The sequence below is a fragment of the Phoenix dactylifera genome, unplaced genomic scaffold (genome assembly GCF_009389715.1).
Source record: "Phoenix dactylifera cultivar Barhee BC4 unplaced genomic scaffold, palm_55x_up_171113_PBpolish2nd_filt_p 000125F, whole genome shotgun sequence".
Lineage (NCBI taxonomy): Eukaryota > Viridiplantae > Streptophyta > Magnoliopsida > Arecales > Arecaceae > Phoenix > Phoenix dactylifera.
In genome coordinates, this window is record NW_024067690.1 from 578922 (window position 1) to 598502 (window position 19581).

The 19581-nt window shown below is 37.6% G+C and overlaps 2 protein-coding genes across 2 annotated transcripts; one reads left to right on the top strand and one right to left on the bottom strand.

The window, feature by feature from the left end:
• Positions 1 to 549: 549 nt before the first annotated feature.
• On the bottom strand, positions 550 to 10994 carry LOC103716829 (ERAD-associated E3 ubiquitin-protein ligase HRD1-like). Its single transcript, XM_008805005.4, has 8 exons — positions 10837 to 10994; positions 9233 to 9776; positions 6034 to 6210; positions 5217 to 5366; positions 4922 to 5127; positions 3549 to 3696; positions 1399 to 1648; positions 550 to 973 (listed from the first exon to the last, which is right to left on the bottom strand). The coding sequence occupies exons 2-8, from the start codon at positions 9763 to 9765 to the stop codon at positions 791 to 793; spliced, it is 1647 nt and encodes a 548-aa protein (XP_008803227.1). The 5' UTR covers positions 9766 to 9776; positions 10837 to 10994; the 3' UTR covers positions 550 to 790.
• A 901-nt stretch (positions 10995 to 11895) lies between these two features.
• LOC103716830 (ruBisCO large subunit-binding protein subunit beta, chloroplastic-like) lies at positions 11896 to 18678 on the top strand. Its single transcript, XM_008805006.2, has 15 exons — positions 11896 to 12051; positions 13415 to 13657; positions 13761 to 13886; positions 14331 to 14468; positions 14558 to 14653; positions 14820 to 15062; positions 15171 to 15405; positions 15525 to 15694; positions 15798 to 15875; positions 15974 to 16045; positions 16145 to 16249; positions 16407 to 16499; positions 16582 to 16674; positions 18065 to 18188; positions 18323 to 18678. The coding sequence occupies exons 2-15, from the start codon at positions 13418 to 13420 to the stop codon at positions 18334 to 18336; spliced, it is 1827 nt and encodes a 608-aa protein (XP_008803228.1). The 5' UTR covers positions 11896 to 12051; positions 13415 to 13417; the 3' UTR covers positions 18337 to 18678.
• The last annotated feature ends 903 nt before the right edge of the window (positions 18679 to 19581 follow it).

The window sequence follows — 19581 nt, forward strand, 5'->3', positions numbered from 1 at the left end:
ATCCAGTTCTTGTTTGCTTTTTTCTTTGTTCATGATCATGATTATTATTTTCTTTAACCATGGAATTATTGTGCTACTCTTGTATAGCATCCCGAGGATGTTGTACAAGTTCAAGTTCGTATATTCCTTTCTTTGGAAGAACAGCCTCATTGATCAGGTGGCCTACTTCATTTTGCAGGAGACTGATGATCTCACTCTTTGGTTCAGGATTTCTGACCTTTTTTCTTGGATCCTTTTTAAACTAGTATTACTAGATTCCTGCTTTCTCAAGAAGACCACCACCAAGGAGGAGGAGCACAAGGAGGAGGAGAAGGGGAAAGAGAATGAGAAAAAGAAACAGGAGGGGAAGGAAAAAGGAGAAGAATTAAGAGGAGAAGCAGCAGCAGAAGACCAGACGAAGAGGAGCAGGAAGAGGAGGTGAGCTTCTTGCCAATTTGATAAGCTGAAAGAGAAGTCATAAAAGTGATCAATTACTAATCTTTGAAATGGCATGATTACTAAGTCTTCAGGACATGCTAAATTTCGTTAGAACGTTATCAAGGATTATCATAGCAGCAAAAATAGAAACCAATTATTATCATAGTAAGGATGAACAATGCTGCCAGGATTGAGAATATAAGGTCGGTATGCGCAACCTAGCTTCGATATACACAAGGAATCACTAAAAACAACAACAAAAATCTGTCAATACATGGATTTCTGTACCAAAAGCTTGGATACTTTCATCCAAGCTGAGCTCCCTACTCCATTTTTGAATGTCCTAATCCCTCCCAGCCCTCTCTCCAGTATTTTAATCCGTGTCAGCATCTTCCATCTCCCCATGTCGACCACAATCAGCCATAGATGCAGAAGAATTTGACGCAGCAACAGCCTTTCCCTTGTAATCAGTGGCAGCAGGAACTGCATCTCCACAGTTCACCTTATGATCTGCCTTCTGCTGCTGCTGTAGATATTGCAGCTGGGCTTGCAGAAACTGGCAAAGAAATGAAAGAAAAAGAGGTTTCAACCACAAGACACTATGGAGATCCAGCATACAGAGAAGGCAAACAATAGAATGAAGCAATCAAACCAAAATGAGCATTACAATAGTATATGAGATTCATTCAGTGGATGCCAAAACACACGCAGCTGGTTGAGAATGAAGCCCTATTTATGTTCTAAATCAAAAAGTCTGTATGTGTATTTCTATTCCAACATGGAATCAATGTAGGGGCTTTCCAAAAAAAATGCATGAAAATCTTTTTTAAAGTCAATATATGCAATTTTGGTCATATCTATTAGTATGGGAATACAGTATCATATTTTGCAAGGTGTTATTGAATATAATACCAGTTATTGTGACTCGCAATACGACAAGACAACAATAGCTGTAGATTGTATTGGTATAAAATTTGTTACCTCAATCTGACTCTGAATAAGATTTTCCTGTGCCTTCAATAGTGAATGTTGCAGATCTGGATTGCCAGCTGAATTCTGATGGAAAGTAACACTGGAGTTAGGTGCCTGAGAAGGCATGGATGTCGAAGTGTATTGGCTTTGAAAGGGAGGTTGGTGCTGCTGCGGTTGTCCAGAAGCTGCTGCTTCACCAGTCGATTGCTTCTCCATTTGTGGAATATTCATCTGGGGCTGCAAAGCATAATCTGAAGACCTGAAAAAATAGATATGAGAATTACCTGATGAGCTATTCAACTTTTCACCCACTTAAAACAGCAATAGCAAGTATACCGAGGGAAAATTATACAGGGGGTGAGAATAGCCCACTGCTTTTATTAATGACTTAAGCTATAATAAGTCTCTAAATTCCAGTTGTAACAATACCAAAACAAAGCCAATTAACCATAGTCACTGCTCGGTGTTTAGAAACTGTTGACCCAGCTTGACTGACCCATTATTGAGGCCGGGTCAATGGTTACCAGTCCAACCACGGGTCGACAGTGGTTGGACTGGATCATTCCCCACTCTCCTTTAGGTTCACCTCTCCCTGTTATAAAGTCTTCATGGTTCCAGATCCTTCTCTCATGTTTCCAAATCCCTCAGTTCCAAGTCAAAAGAAAAAGAAGCAGAGAGGAGAAAAAGAGGAAGGAAGAAGAGAGGAGAAGAGGAAGAAAGAAGAAGAAAAGGGGGAAGAAGAGGGAGGATAAAAACCCTCTACCACAGATTCAGCAGCAAGGTGCTTCTCTGTCAGGGATCCAATGATGAGAGGCTCCCTTGCCATGAATCCTGCTACCGTGCACTTCTCTACCATGGATCCCATTCTCAAAATTAACCTTTCAGTAATTTTTATAATCTAAAATACTCCTATAAGTTTTGGTAATTTTATATGACTGAAAAAATCCTTAACAACTCTTTTCTTTTTGAGATCAACAAACAAGAACTGGAGAGAGATTTCCTGTCCCTCACCACATCTCCCCATGACGAGGTAGCGTATATCAATGAGGTTATGCGTGTGTAGGATTAACCAACAAGGACTTGCATGAGTCCTCAATGAAAAAGGGTCCAAACCGGAGAGTTTTTCCCCTCATTGCATCTCCCCACGGAAGGTGTATTGTATATCTTATTTTATAAGGTAAACACAGCATAGGAGCATTCTAGGAATATAATCCTAAAACAATTGCACTCAGGAAAACCTCTCCCCCGCTCCATGAATTCTCAACATAGACACAGTAAGTCCACTTTCAATGATACAAATGATTCTTTTTTCATTCCAGCCTCATGCTGAAGGCACTTGAGTTCCAACTCCCTGTATCTCTCTTTGGCTCTCACTCCAACTTTTGCCTCATGCTGTTGGGTAGTTCAAATGCTCTGGAAAACAAGTAAAATCACACTCTCACAAGAATGTGGTGATTAGATCTAGAAGGGCCTGAATGTCAAACAGAAAGCAAGGGACTGGGTGTTCTAAGAATTATATATTTGAAGTCTTATATTTTATAGTATGGTTACTGTTAATATCTGTTCTATTGGATGGGTTGCCCCTTCAAGTCCATAAGCCAACTTGGTCAATGGGCCAAATCAAGTTAAAAAAAAAATGGACTGATAAATTGAGTTGTTCTATGAATAGATGGGTCACCCAATTTTCTATCAAAAAATAAATTGAGCCGTGGCAAGATTCTCCAACTTGAACTATCATAAGTTGGAGACAGATGGATTCACTTTAACCTGACTTGAATTTATTTATCTTATTTACTTGATGCATCTACTATTTAGATGCGATCAATGATAGCCATCTTACACTTGCTTTGATTAGATTAGGTTGGACTAGCTCAAGTTTGAGTTCATTGTACCAAATTTAAGTTAGTGAATGCACGTTTGGTTGGTCAACCTTAGCTTTGTTCTTACATGGACCATTCATGTCCTTTTTAGCAGTGTAGAGGACTAATTTACATGTCCAGTTTTTCACGTTGTTATGGATTGGGTCACTCGGTTGAGCATGGTGATTTTATTGACTATAAATCAGACTATTTTATGTTCCACTTATTTTAACAGTCAGGCATCTCCACATGCATTATAATTAGTTCATACTAAATGCTTTCAAAAATAATGATTCTCACCAGACGACTGTGTTTGCTGGAGCAAATGACTTCTCGTATAATGAAGCAGCCAAGGCAGCAGCTCGAAGCCTTTTCTGGTGCTGGCTTATATTGTCACCCACCTCACAGCTGTCAGGGTCCTGAGTAGATGTGCCAGCCACTGCAGGTCCTGCATATATAAATAAACATTCATGTGTTCGCACAACAATGACCAAAGGCTAACTCTCATCTTGCTTTAAAAACATGCACAACAAGCAAAATTATCCACAAACTCATACAAGCCAAAGTCAATCAACTTATTCTAGAAATTTTAAACGAAAGTGTGTTTATAGCCGTCTACAAAGACAAGGCTAGGACACTTCATACTTGATTCCAGAAATTACAGGAATCAGCTTGAGAGTACAGGCATATATTGTATGGGATGTCTTCTTCAACAGACTTTATAAAAGGTACATGGCAGTGGAACTCAATAGGTAAAGCTCTGCTATTTATTGATGGTATAGATTTCCTCCAAATTTGGGCTAATAAAATCTAGAACTAGGAAACCTAACCTAAACAACTGAATGCCTATACATTTTAATCATAGCTGAAATCTACAGGGACTTCGATATGCAAGAAAAACTAGACAACAAACAGATGAAACAGACTAGCTACAATAATTTCTAGATATGCTAACAAAGATGGATTATAAAATTGGACAGAGTTGGCTGAAGACTATAATAATAAAAGACATGTAGAGATCATTGCTGTAGTGTGGTTTGACTAGTTCCCTATCCAAGCAGCAACATCATTGGACTGGATGGTGAGCAGAAGTTGTTCTGGGGGCAAAGGAAATGAGAAAACAAGCCAGTTCATTGAAAACTGCATGGTATTTCTGCCTATCTATTCTGATATTAAACCCGAACTCTTTCACTTCCATTCGACCTGCCTGTGTCTCAGCATATCCACCCTGCTGCTCTTGTCTTCAAACTACTCTCCTAAGTTATGCTTATCTTTACAACACTCATCTTAAATAAATAGAGCCCACCAAGTTATGTTATTGAAAGGAGAGAAACAAAAGATGTGCACCTTCCCAAATTGGGAGATAAATTTCTAATAAATTAAGAAAAATAATAAAAGCATTTGCTCAGATTTGGGAAGCACAGCCATCCACCTCTCACATGCATCACATGTGCCAGGTCTACTATTAAATAATGGAAAAAAATGGCCAACCTTTCCCTCATCCTACAAACTACAATTATACACCTCTCTCATTGCTTCCCACCTAAAAGATGTCACCACCTGACGCCTTCTGTGTGCGAAATTTTTGTACTTCTCAAGTTGAAGGTTTATCCATTTGGTGCATGGAAGCTAAACAATCATGGCTATTAAAGATAGGAGATCAGAAGTTTTACCAGTCTGACGAAATTCTGATGGAGCTCCCTGTTGGCGAGATCCAGCTGGCCTGTTTTCAGGAGGAACAACCAAGGCTCTGCATGTAGGGCAAGTATGCTGCCGCTCTAACCAAGATCTTAGGCAATGCACATGAAAAAGGTGTCCACAGACCAACCTCTTGGCTGTCACCATCTCCTCACGACATATTATGCATGTCGCATCACTTCTGTATTTGCGGTAAATTAAAGTTCTAACTGTTACAGTAGTAAAATAATAAAATTAGAAATTATAATGAAATTGAAGTGAAGGGTTTACGCATTAAGCTCCTCTGGTGTTGCATCTGGGAAGCGTTCATTCATATTCGATGTGATTTTGCGATAACGAATATAATCAGCAACACGGATTCTGAAATTGCGGAATGTCTCATAGAGCTCACGAATCAAGTGCAATGGGATACCATAGTTCCTGATATAAACACCCAACATACAATTAAAATAACCCTTCAAAAGAAAAAATCGCAAGATAGCATCTAGAAATGCAAACTAAATCAATTGCTTAAAGCTCCTTTAAAAAATAACTAAAAAAACAAAATGGTTAACAAAATTCGTACAAGCATTTGTGGGTTGTTTATGAAAATTACAAATGAAAAAAGAAAAGAAAAGAAAGATGATTTTCATAGGCATGAGTAAATTATTTGATAAAAAATAAAAAAAGTATCCATATATGCATTAACTCCAGGAAAAGCAGAAAAATTTCCTTATGCATAAATAATGAATTGAGTCAGATCAACTAGAATAGCATCAGCTAATGTTTTTGCAATTAATTAGGATATTTATAATGGAAGACAACAAAAAATGAGACTGACAAGAAAAAAAGCCAGGCCTTCCAAATTTGAATTGAGTGTGCCAGAAGTCTAGAACTACTTGTAATGAAGAGGAGCAGAAATTAATTTAGAAAACTTAATTGTTTATATGATGTTCTATAGTCTTTGCATTTCAATCATGTAACCAAGTCTGAATACATTAATCGCAAGAATGGAAAACATGTTTCTTTCTATCAGAGGCATATATAATATTGCAGCACACAGTCTATTTATGTCCAAACACTGAACCCAACGATAAAAGATACTTACAAGAAGATGACTAGGAAGAAGAATATATACAGAGACAGGTGAAGAAGGTCTCGAACAAGTTCCAGGTAAAAAGTATAGACAGCCTTCCTTTCCCACTGCCCTTCCATAAGCATGTCACTCACATAGAAAACATATTTGACAAACATTGACACAGTCGTTGTTGCTAGAATTGTATATCTGAAATAAAATAAACTACAATTAGCTATGCAATCCCAATAAAATAAAAGACTTTTAATTACAGTATCTAAAAAGTAAACTTTCCACAAGGTGATTGGCAAGGACAGAAAACATTTATCAATAAGTCCAGTAAGAGATATCGCACAGTACTTAAACCAGGCATCTCATCGTAAGTCCAAGCAAACACATCTTTGTATTCCCTTTAGAAAATTGACAATGCTTTCTTTTTCAGTGATGCCAAGGCTAGCTGATAGAAAGATAGGTTTTTCTTCTTCACCAAACAACTAAAATAAAAAAGGGTTGATTTGCTCCAACTTTTCTTCTATGAGCCGGGCCGGGCCTCGATTCAATTCAGAAAGATGAAGGGACAGAGATGACTAATTCCCCATCTCATTTGGAGCGGAAAACAAATCGACATCTCGATGTGATACAGCCCCTTCCATTTTCGTTGGGAAAGAGCATCATATAAAATACAAATATACGTCAAGTTCCACAATCCACAGAATAATAGAAGAAATTTAGCAACAATACCTCTGAATCAACTAATATCCATTTAACAGGTTAAAAAGCCAAGCTTTTGACAAAGGATCATCTTCAACTGATCATTTGGTCAATAAAGCATGAGATCAAGACAAACATAAGGCCAATTAAGAGGTCACACCAGCACAACAATTGGACAGTATAAATCCAAATAATTGTATGTGAAGTTACCATGAATGGAAATCATTTATCAACATAACCAACAAGCCATGTCCCATCAATCTGGTGATCGATTTCTACATCTTGTTCTACCAACACTCCTGTTACAGGACACTATTCAGCTTATGGTCATACAAACATTAAAATAATGAGATTCAATATTTCATCACTATGAACAATTTTAGTGAACTTCTATTTAAAGCACATTCTTCATCATAGAAGTATTCATTGTCACATCATCATGCCATAAAATACTCCAGTATATATTTTTGGAGTGTTGGTTGCACTCGACCCCCTCCATATTGGCTACATTCATGCATTTCTTAGAAGGACATACCATCTCAACAGACTGTCATCAATTTATCCTACTTTTTCCACTCTTCAACTTCCTCTAGTCCTCCCATCTCCATAATTATAATTTTAAGGCTTTCAAATATCATCTTGCTTCACTGTGGTTAACTAATCAGTCTCATCAATTAAGGTATTGAGTTTCACACAGGGGCAATAGCTAGAGAAATTAATGAACCCAATAAACTGCCTACACTATTGTGGCATTTAATATTCAAATATTAGAGAAGTTTGCCTCCGAACTATCCTCCCTTCACAACCACCCCATCTTCCAACTAATAAGCTACCTCACCATCCAATATCTCCCAGGGTGACTACATCCCTCTTATACGTCCTACCAACAGATTCCGTCTTCCATCCTATTTAAAATCCACATCTCCATAGGCTTTCCTTCATGCATATGCTTCCTCTCTCAAACTTCTAATCAAGATATCTCTACCAATGCTGAACCTATTCAAGTCCACGCAACAGAGGCCTCTACTCATCACCACTCGAATCCTAGATAAACAAAACATGATAAGAAATCATTAGAAGTTGCCTCCATTAATAGACAAACAAAAATTGATCCCCATCTTCAATAATAATAAATAATGAGATCTTCATTATCAAATGATCACTTCACAGGTTACTCTAGATATATTTATTTGCAATGAAAATAGAGATCAAGATGACCATTGTACTTGATAAAATTAGATAAACAACCCATACTTCTACTCAAACAACACACACCCTCTATCTTGTAAGAGAATCATCTGATTTTAAAACCTCAATCAATAAACAAAGAACCACCCTTCCTCCCAGAACAATCCAAATCCCTCAAAAACAAGCATTATTGCTAGGATGATGAGAACCATAAAGCAAACTAAAGACCATCAAAAGCCAACCTACCCTCCAGACAGCAAGAACTCTATTAATTGACTATCTTTGCCCTTCCTCTGGTTTTTATTTCACATGACTAGGATTTACCACATCTATCTTGATCTTTTCAATGATCTTGGATTCCAACCTCATGTCCCTTTTGTTAACAATATTCGAATGGAAAATTTGTCATTGTTCACTTTAGTTTCTGAGAACCATAGAACACTAGATTTAACCCAGTACAGGTGTTTGTGTGTATATGTGTATATCTTTTTATCCCTTATACTACACAGAAATTTTCAAGGTTAATTATCCATACATTTCAATGCATCTTAACACATGGAACCATGCTAAATGTCTATGAAACCTGCTCTCACAATCTTCATGTCTTAGACCCTAAGCTTATAATATTATCTTGCAAGGAGAAACCCAAGCCAAATGTCTACAAAACTAGGACTCTCACGTTCTTCATTCACAATTCTAAACCCCAAAGCTTACACAATTATTTTCTAACTCCCTTGGGTCTTTAAAAAAGGAGGACGAGGGGGACTCTTACATTCTTTGCTCACAAGTCTAAGCCCCAAAGCTTATACTATTATCTTGCAACTCCCTTGGGCCTTCAAAGGAGGAGGAGGAGCAGAAGTTAACACTCTCGATACTGAAAACCAACTAAGTGAATAATCAATCAACAAAGAACACATAGGCAAGTGAAATGCTAGACTATGCTATAAAATAGCTATTTATCTCAGATTAGGAAAACTGCATGTTGCATTATAGTTGGCAATATTATGAATGGCTTCCATTAATTGTTTCATATTGTCCTGAAATTGTCTGCAAGGACTACTGGTAAGTCAATTATAATATACCTTTTTTATTAGACTATCTAGTAGACCTTTTAAGTTCGATTTTCACCCTGAAAAATAAATATGATTAGCTTATTAAATGGATAAAGCTTGGGATGTCCATACAAACAGATTTACTGAGTCCTACAGAGAGATGACAAGCAGAAATAAATCAGCTAACAGTTGGAAAATTGCATTTACAGCACAACTAAGAAATACCAAGAAAATTGCATGAAGCTTTTGTGACAACAGCTAATAGGACTTGAATAGCTTACTCAAATGAAAAGAAGAGAGCAACTGATGCTTGTCGTGTCTGTATCAAGGACTTCAAAGAATTATACAAGAAAAGACAATCTAGAATGAGAAGAAACCCCATGAAAGATACTACGCGAATGTGAGACAGCATAGGTACAGATGGAGTCATCTCAATATATTCAACTCTCTTTTGAGCCAACCAGTGCAAGGCTTTGATCAATAGAAGAGCCGTTACCATTGCAAGAAAAGATACAGAAAAATCTTGCCGGAATATGGTGATAGCAAAAAGGATCTCCATAACCTCCCTCCACGATTGTTCATTCAACCTCTCAACTTCTGCCTCTCTAAGAGAACCAAGAAACAAACGCTTGACTAACTGCCACATTATACACATGATGACCAGACCCATGTTCAAAAGAAGCACAAAACAGATCTTTGAGGTGGAGAGATACACCATAGCTGGGTAAAATTGCCCTCTGCTGTTAAATGCATAATATATTGCTGTAATGGTGGCCAGGAAACTGAACCCAGCATATGTTTGGAGCCTCACCATTTCTGCAAAATCTGTTACCAAAAGAACCTTATCAGATAACTGACTATCTTCTTTTTCTTTTTGTTTGAGGAAACAAATAGCTAACAAATTTAATCCCTGAAGTTATGTCAATCAAACAATGCAAACCAAAACCATGGTCCAGTAATATATAAAAAAGTCATTACCCACTTACTAGGCGCATCAAACATTTTACATATTAAAATAGACACAAAAAACAAATTATATCTTATCTAAAAGAACAAGATTTGTTTTATGGGATCTCCCAACCCTTGTTCCAGTCATTGCCTGCACTCTTTCTTGTTAACATTCAAGTTTTGCTATGATCCAATTTGTCATGATCTAATTTCTTCAACAATGCAAGTGCTCATGCACCCTGATTAATTAAACTATCAATATAGAGCATGAAACTTCAATACCAAAATCACAATGTTGAGAATTTGACCACAACGATAAACACCAATATGATCAACATAATGCAAGCCTTGGTGGAACTAATCTTTAAAAAAAATTTAAATATTGTAACCAATTCAAAATAAGAAGACACACAACAAAGATATTTTAATATCAATGTAAAGTTAATTATGAAGACGAGTAAATATCCAAAAAAAAATCTCAAGAAATTCCCAGAACTCATCTTTTTCCTTCCTTCCAAACACCCAACACCCAAAATTCAATAATCCATCAGAAATCACTGGATTAACGACAACCCTATCCTTCGTAATCAAATATAATCAAAGTATGATGACCAGAAACACAAAACCCCAGATACTAAGAGAGAAAAAAATCACCCTCTCTACTAGGCACCTTAAACATTCACAATTTACGATAGCCGCAAGCAACAAATTATATCTTATCTAATAGAACAACATTTGTATTATGGGATCTTTCAATTTTAGCTCCAATTTGTCATGATTTAATAATAATCTGCACTTTCTTACCCATGACAACATGTCAACGTTATAGTTTTGTTTTTAACAAGAAAGACCGAAGAAAAGATCCGGAAAAAGAGGCATCTTCAAGGGAGGGACAAGAAGAAAGAGAGGAGATTGGAAAGGAGGGAGAAGAACTCACATCAATTGGTTGCCGAACCCTTAGAAGCCGCACCGGCCTGCCACCATCCACCGGGATCGAGCCGAGAGATAGGCCGCCAAGTGAAACCCTAGGTCAGATGAGAAAGCGAAGAGAAGACCTGGGAATTTTGGATCGCCCCACTTTCTCCGAAAAGAGCTGCGTGTCCGAACGAATCAAAAACTGACGCGTGTATCAAGCTAGCCGGAGAGAGTCCAGATATCACTAGTTGTCGTGCAACGTGGAAGGGCCGGTGATTAAACGGGGCATAAACCTCAATAAATCACCAGCGAGCAGACGTAGCAGATATTAACAGGTTTGGCAATGCTTAAACACTTAATTTGCTTGGTTCATTCCCTACTACTTATTTCAACAAAATAATCAGATTTAGATCTAAATTTTTAATTCAGTAGATCAGATTTAGATTGGCAAATTTTTGATCTATCTTATATTCAATTTAATCTACATCCGGTCCAATCCGACTATCATTCTTATAATATTATTTTTGTAATTTTTTTTCTTACTTCTATATTCAATATTTTCAAAAAAATATTATATTTTTATAGTTTATATATTGACATTCTATTAATATCTTATCAAATTATTATTTAAATATAAATGGATAGAGTTAAGCAAAACTATATGAGCCAACAAAACTCCATCACATGTAGGGGTTGTTTAGGGTAATCATTTTGTATTGCAGTAAGTTAGAGAGATGGATGCAGATGAAAATGGCTCAGAGCATTTGGTTATTTAGAGGTCGCGAGTCGTGGGAGGAGAGGTAGGTGGAGGCCATGAACGAGGAGAAAGGCGAGGGTTGAAGCTGAGAAAGACCGAGACCACGATGAATCAAGCCGCAAGTTGTATGCTAAATATGGCAAGCATTATAGGATCCATAGGATCTAAGATGACTTTCTTCCAAAATCGGCAACTCTATTACAGCGTCTGGTCTAAACCCCGTTCAAGGAAGCTCATGGATGCGGACATCCTCGGCCTTCTAGATTGTTCCCCGAGCCCCAAAGATACGGACGTTTCCAAATCCAACGGCTCAGATTCTCCCGAAGCTTCGCGAGCGTTAAGGGAGAAGCAAAAACCCTTTCGTTTATAAAACCTCATTCGGCCCTCGCCGGAAGCCGACTCCAGGGCAATAGGTGAGCCTCGTAGGGAGCTTTATCCGCCTAAGTCCCACGAAACACCAGCCCTCCAATTCGTCTTAAGGTATTCCTCTTTTCTCTTGTTTGAGTTCTCCGCCTCCGATTTCGCCTCCCGTGGCCTTGTTTTCCCCGAGGAATGCTGAGTGTTTAAGGGATTGCGGGTCTGGAATTAGTGCTAGGGTTAGGGCTTAAGGTTTGTTGCTTGGTTCGCGTTTCACTTAAAAGTTCGAATCTTTGATGATTTCGATTGGATTTCTGCCAATTTATATGTCAAAGTGATGGATTTCAGTGCGAGGGTAGCTCCATTTTAACGTTTAAAAGCTTGAGTCAGTCTCCGATTTCTGGCAATTAGATGTAAAAAGATGCGGTTTTGTGAAAGTAGCTTTGCTGGAATTAGAAGAAACTGGGGAATAAAATGGGTAGCGCGTAACTTGTGCGTGCTATTCTTATCCACTGTTCATGAGTTAGTTAATAAAAACAAGTCATGTTAGTGTTGTTCCAATTTTTTATCAGAAAAAAAAACCGATTATGAGAGCTGATGAAGCTGCAACAAAACGAATGCATATGAGAAGGTTGGAATATACCCAATCTTTTGTGATTGCTATTTAGCCTGGAAAAGCAGTATATCACTATTTTTCACAGTTATAATAAACACAGTTCTGCTATTGGGCAGTAAAACAACTTCTTGTCTGGAGAATTAGGATTTTTTTAAAAAAAAATATTCGCTTGTCAGGACTTGTAAATGTGGAGTAAGGAAAGCTTCATCCATGTGGGTGATTTTTGGGAAGCTCACTGTCCAATGGAAGTGAAAAATAGAAAATAACTATTGAAATATGGGAAATAATTTGACTGATCACTTGAGATAACAAGCTTGCAAGGTTTTAGATTATTTCCTGTGAATGGTACATCTCAGATGCATAATGCCTTTTTTTCCTCAAAATAAATTTTGTTCTATTATTGGACAGTTTCTTATTTTTTCCATGGCAGACATAGTGTTTTTGTAGTTGAGCCTGTTTAGATCAAAAGATGAACACTTTGAATTTTTCTTGTTTTAGTGAATGCTTTAAATGGTTTCATGGTAATTAAATCATGCAATTGCAGCTAAAACCTGATACGTATTCTCAGGGTCCATATGTGCAAATATGTAAACTTTTCTCAATTTCTAAATTGGACGTGTCTGTTATCTTGTTTGAAGTTCTCTTAATAGTGTCTTGGATTTTGTGTTTGTTATCTTGTTTTAAGTTGTCATATGAACTGCTTTTTTTTTGCTTTTTAAACAATTCCACTTCATCTGTATCCCTTCTGCATTGCTTGGTTATAATCCACGGTTATAATCTTCTATATGGAATGGTTCGTGCTTTTATGACTTGTGTGTAAATGACTGTCTTTGGGAGTCTTCCGCTAAATTTCTTTTATAATTTTGACAGTAAATGGCGTCAGCTTTCAGCACCATGTCTTTTGCTTCTCCTAGCGGCCTTGCAATGGAAAACAAGCTTTCGGCTTCTACTAAAAAGCTTTCCCAATTTTCTTCTCTTGCTTCTATATCATCTACTTCCATCAGTGGCAGGAGGCAGAATGTGCGCCTACAGAAAAGATGTAACTCAAAAATCAGTGCGATGGCCAAGGAATTGTACTTTAACAAGGATGGATCAGCAATTAAAAAGCTGCAAGTTGGTTTCATGAAGCATATCTGTTTGCAATTTTGGTCTGACTGATGGTGTTTTATGATAGTTGCTTTTTGCTAAGCCACCTTTTCCTTCCCTATCATTTCAGACTGGCGTAAACAAGCTTGCAGATCTTGTTGGTGTTACTCTTGGTCCAAAAGGCAGAAATGTTGTTCTGGAGAGCAAATATGGATCCCCTAAAATTGTCAATGATGGGGTTACAGTGGCCAAAGAGGTATGTAACTGTCATGTATTTAAACTGCCTTTGTTGAGATTACTCCATATTTCAGCTTAAGTGCTCAAACTTTAAACAGGTCATTCTCATTAATTTTAGGTTGCCTACATAATTCCTTGTTAGTTCTTTCAACTTTCAACCAATCCAAGGGTGCATTCCTTTATCCAATGAACCATGAACAGTTGTTTGACCTTCTAATTTAGCTTTGTGAAAAATTCTGGTGTTTTACACCATATTCATGTGACTAAACCATCTAAGTTACACTTAAAAGAAATTTTGCCATCTGTCTTGTAAAACAATCAAGTTTCTCTTTCTTTTTGCTTGGTAGTTTATGCTTTGTTTCTTCTGTTTCTCATTTTTAGACAGTGTGTTTCAAACCATTGTCCCTTATAGCAATAAAGCATCCTGTTCTTAAATGTGCATTGTGACCATAATAATTTGTAGGTTGAGCTAGAGGACCCTGTTGAGAATATTGGTGCAAAGCTGGTAAGGCAAGCTGCTGCAAAGACTAATGACTTAGCTGGAGATGGAACGACTACTTCTGTTGTTCTTGCTCAAGGTTTGATTGCTGAAGGTGTTAAGGTACACTATCCCAAATCTGAATTCCTAATTACTTGATTGGTGTAGATGAATTTTTGTTCTGATAAACTGAATATCTGTAATTTGTCTAGGTGGTTGCAGCAGGTGCCAACCCAGTTCAGATTACTCGAGGCATTGAGAAAACTGCTAAAGCACTGGTGTCGGAACTCAAGAATATGTCTAAGGAGGTAAAGTGAGAATTTTACCAGGTTCTGTCATTATAGATGCTAACTCCAGCAATCTTTTTAAATCCAATAGTATCAAGTTTTAATCTAGCTTCAAGTTCAGTAATTTTTTTGGTTCTCGGTGGCTTGAAGTGCTCCTGTTTTTGATGTGTTTCATCATATGCTGCAGGTTGAAGACAGTGAACTTGCAGATGTAGCTGCAGTTAGTGCTGGAAACAACTATGAAATAGGAAACATGATAGCTGAGGCTATGAGCAAGGTGGGTAGGAAGGGGGTGGTTACACTTGAAGAAGGAAAAAGTGCAGAGAACAGCCTTTATGTGGTGGAGGGAATGCAATTTGATCGTGGTTATATTTCCCCCTACTTTGTAACTGACAGTGAAAAAATGTCAGTTGAATATGAGAATTGCAAGGTTTGAACTTGACTGCGGAGCATTTTTGTATTTTGATATGATTTTCATTTGGTGTAATCTGTGGCTCGCATATATCTGAGTTTTTATTATGTGCTCTTGTATTTTCAGTTGCTTCTTGTTGACAAGAAAATTACAAATGCAAGAGATCTTATCAATGTTTTGGAAGATTCCATAAGAGGCGGTTATTCTATATTGATAATTGCGGAAGACATTGAACAGGAAGCACTTGCAACTCTTGTTGTGAACAAGCTTAGAGGGGCATTGAAGATTGCTGCACTCAAAGCCCCTGGATTTGGAGAGCGCAAAAGCCAATACCTTGATGACATTGCGATACTGACTGGAGGTTAATATGTTTTTCAGTGTTCACAGGCATTCTTTATTGAGATATGCTCCTGCTGCATCCTAGCATCATTATACCTATCCGTTTATCCTGATATTCTGACAGGAGGTTGTTGGATGCAGCTACTGTAATAAGAGATGAAGTTGGGCTAACACTGGATAAAGCTGACAAAGAAGTCTTGGGTACTGCTGCAAAGGTTGTACTAACCAAAGACTCAACCACCATAGTTGGTGATGGGAGCACACAGGAAGCAGTAAATAAAAGAGTTGCACAGATTCGTAATCTGATTGAGGTTTGATTATTGTGTATAGAAGATGATCTTTCATTTACTTTTGGGCTAACATTTGCTATGATTTTAAAGCCAATATTGATATTGTTTTCATCTCATTTGTCAGGCTGCTGAACAAGAATATGAAAAGGAAAAGCTTAATGAGAGGATAGCAAAACTCTCTGGTGGTGTTGCTGTCATTCAGGTACATTGAATAGATAATCTCGGTAATCGCGGTTGCTAAGATTTTTTTCCTTTTTCTTTATATGCAGTGTATTTGTATGTGCTATGATTAATGTGTAGGTTGGAGCACAAACAGAAACAGAACTGAAAGAGAAGAAATTGAGAGTTGAAGATGCTCTCAATGCTACAAAGGTATATTTTGTTGGTGGCTGAACCAGTTTTCAAATTGGCCTAAATGTTGACGACTCCATTATCTATTGAGGCCTATGCTCTTTATGCTTTTGTGCTCAGGCTGCTGTTGAGGAAGGAATTGTTGTTGGTGGTGGCTGTACTCTTTTGAGGCTTGCAGCAAGGGTTGATGCCATCAAGGAGACTCTCGAGAACGACGAGCAAAAGGTTAATAATGTGAATAATATTTGCTTCTCTGCCAGATCAAACACTTACAGTACATGGGCAACTGTTTTCCTGTTCTCAACAAAGAAATAAAAGCAAATGCTGATGCATGTTCAAATTGATTGTGAGTGCTACGTTGCTTGTCTTGATGTCATTGCAGGTTGGGGCGGATATAGTGAAGAGGGCTTTGAGCTATCCGCTGAAATTGATTGCTAAAAATGCTGGTGTCAATGGAAGTGTGGTCATTGAGAAGGTGCAGGCTCATTGAAATTCATGCACAGAATCATTTAGTTCGCTGCTTGTGGGGATCATCTTGACTGTTTTTGTTGTGTCAGGTGCTTGCTAGTGATAACCCTAAATATGGTTACAATGCTGCAACTGGAAAATATGAGGATTTGATGGCTGTGGGTATTATTGACCCAACTAAGGTTTGTCATCCTTCTTGAACTCTTTGCTTTTGTTATCTTATTACAGCTAGTTGTGCAACTTAGTTGCAAGTGGACTTCTGTACTTGGTTCTGTTAGGTGAAACAGATTGATCACTCATCTGTTCGCATCTGAAAAATTATGTAGGATTCTTGATTTCAACTCTACAATAGGTATCATTAGTGACTAATTGGGCTTTATCTGGTGTTACATGGGATTGATCCCCTATCTTAATAGTCCTCTTGGAAGTTACTATTTTCTTTGTTAGGTTATAAATGAATGCGATTTATTTTGATTTCAACGTTAGTTAGAAACATCATCAATGTATGTTAATTTAAAACGAAAGTGTTGAAACCTGCTTTATGACCTCTGAAAAGTGCAGAATTTATAACCCATGACAGATGGCAGTATAATGTGAAACCATATGATAAAATTTTTAATTTCTATAATTCATAATTTACTTTTTCTAGTAAAGGGAGGAGATTACGTCCTACACAGCCATAGGTGGCATTGAACCTGGGTCATTAGGTACCACAGCCCAAGGACTTCGCCAACTGCACTAGTTGGCATACACATTTCTATGATTAAAACCCAATATTGGATAGTGTTTGAGTTTACCAAAATTCACTGTTTCTTTATCAAATAATGTCTTGTATCAATCAGAATGCTGATAATAAGGAGGGTCGAGTAGATTATATAAAACATTCAAGAAATGAGAATGTCAAGCTGAATGCTTGTTAAGGCTGGCAAGGAATGGAGGTGAAAGTGAGGACACCAGGGGACTGTTCGATTGACTAGTTTTAACTAAAATAGATCTAGATAAACAGATTTACATGTTTTATATTTGTTTACCAGAAAACTCAGGCAATGAAACAAGTCCTAGAGGAAGGAAGCATTAGCGTTGCACCAGCTTAGCTGTTGTGGTTAGATAAGACTTGTGAAGGTACAACATGGCTGGGGATTGGCTTCAAATTATTGTCAAAGGGTCAGGATAAAGGAGGAAGATATGAATTGTGACAAGGAATCAAGGATTTGGTCTCTAACAGCTTGCAGCTTATAAATTGATGCTAGTTAGTTGCGAATATACTTGTTCGAGCATATGAGTAGTCATTATTTGGGTTGTTATGCATTCAGGTTGCTGAGAGAGTTTCATGAAGGTATGATGTTCTTCTCATTTTTTTCTCATCGTGTTTCATAAGTTATATCGTCTGAGTGTTTGATGGCTAGTTAGTAATCATGTGATCCTGTTAAATAACATGGAATAGAGATATCGTCATGGAAAAGGTTTGATCTTTATAATCTAGTCTCGTCTATAGTTGCTTGACTTGTATGGCTCTTAAGAAATGGCAACTGCTCTGCCACAGATATTGAACTTACCTCTCTTTAAAAACAGGTGGTGAGATGCTGTTTGGAGCATGCAGCTTCAGTCGCCAAGACCTTCCTCACCTCGGATGTTGTGGTTGTTGACATCAAGGAGCCTGAGCCTGTGCCTGCAGGAAACCCAATGGATAATTCAGGTACTAGCCTATTCAACATGAAGATCTCTCTCTCTCTCTCATGCACGCACAGACATGCACCAGAGTTTCCCTCCATGTTTGATGCCAGCTTGCTGATCTGATGTCTTTTTTTATAAAATCTTGTTTGTGGCCAGGGTATGGGTACTGATTAAGATTGGGATGGTGATTAAGAAGCAGAGGAGGATCCTTTATGCTGGAGTTGCAAATTTTGGAGCTCTTTCATTTTATAAATTTAATTCAAATTGTTTTACACTGGAACTGGATCAGTGATGTGAGGTTAGTGACATGGTTATCATCGTAGCAGCTTGATGCTTAGAAATAATTTGTGCTGTCATTTAAAAAGGCTTCCCTGGATATCGAGAATTAACTTGTAGCAAACAATCTGAAGCAGCATTTCCTGGGGAAGACTGTTCAACTTTTGGTAAATTGGAATGAAGCTATGATGCCCAATTAAAAAACTCTGGCTTAACAGATTTGGGCATTACAATTATATTCAGGGCCTAACACTTTTTGATTGTGAGGTTATACTTAAGTAGTTTAGGGGTTAAAACTCAACTGTTTAGTTGGCATCACTCAAATTTGGACTTGTTGGATTGGTTTCAGGCCTGCAAGTGGGACTTGTCAGTTATGCTGACCTGGTTAGGCCCCTTGCTAGACCCTTGAGTTGGATTTGGGTTTAGAAGATGATCTTATTAAAAAAAATTAGATCGAGTCCGACAGGTCCTGATCTAACTTGTCTATAGATGGGTTTGAAGCAGTTGTGTTGGATGTTGGATAGCTCTTGGTTAAGGCATGAGTATTCAATTATCCATTCAAACACCTGTTAAAGTTAGCCAGTCAATGCTACTTACCAGGGTGAAGTACTTTATTCTAAGGTTATCCACTGCCCCTCTCTTCACCTATTGGAACTCCCTCTGTTCGCCACCTCCCTGAGCTTGCCGTGGTCGGCGGTCGGTTTTTTTGTGAACTTTTCGCGACAAATCTATTCTCCTTTCCAGCAAGGCTGAGCTCATCTGCGTTCCTCCAGTGACATCCTGGCCTCAACAAAAAATGATCAGCTTTTGTTGTTGGAGCAAAAGCTTATAGAGGAACATCATTGCCTCAAGAATAGGAAAAAGGAATATAATTTTTGAATGGATAATGGAAACAAATCAAAAAGAGAATAATTTTTAATATTATTATGATCAATATGTCAATATGTCGCCATTACTTCTAATCTTAATTGACCAACAAATATTAAAACAACTCGAAATAGCAAAATTTTCAAAAATTTATATCTACCAGTCAACTTATATATTATATCTCAGTTGATATCGGACTCTCTAAGTTTGCTGATGTAGGAAATTCCTAAAACAGCAATGGATAGCTTTGATTGACGATAAATAATAGGAAA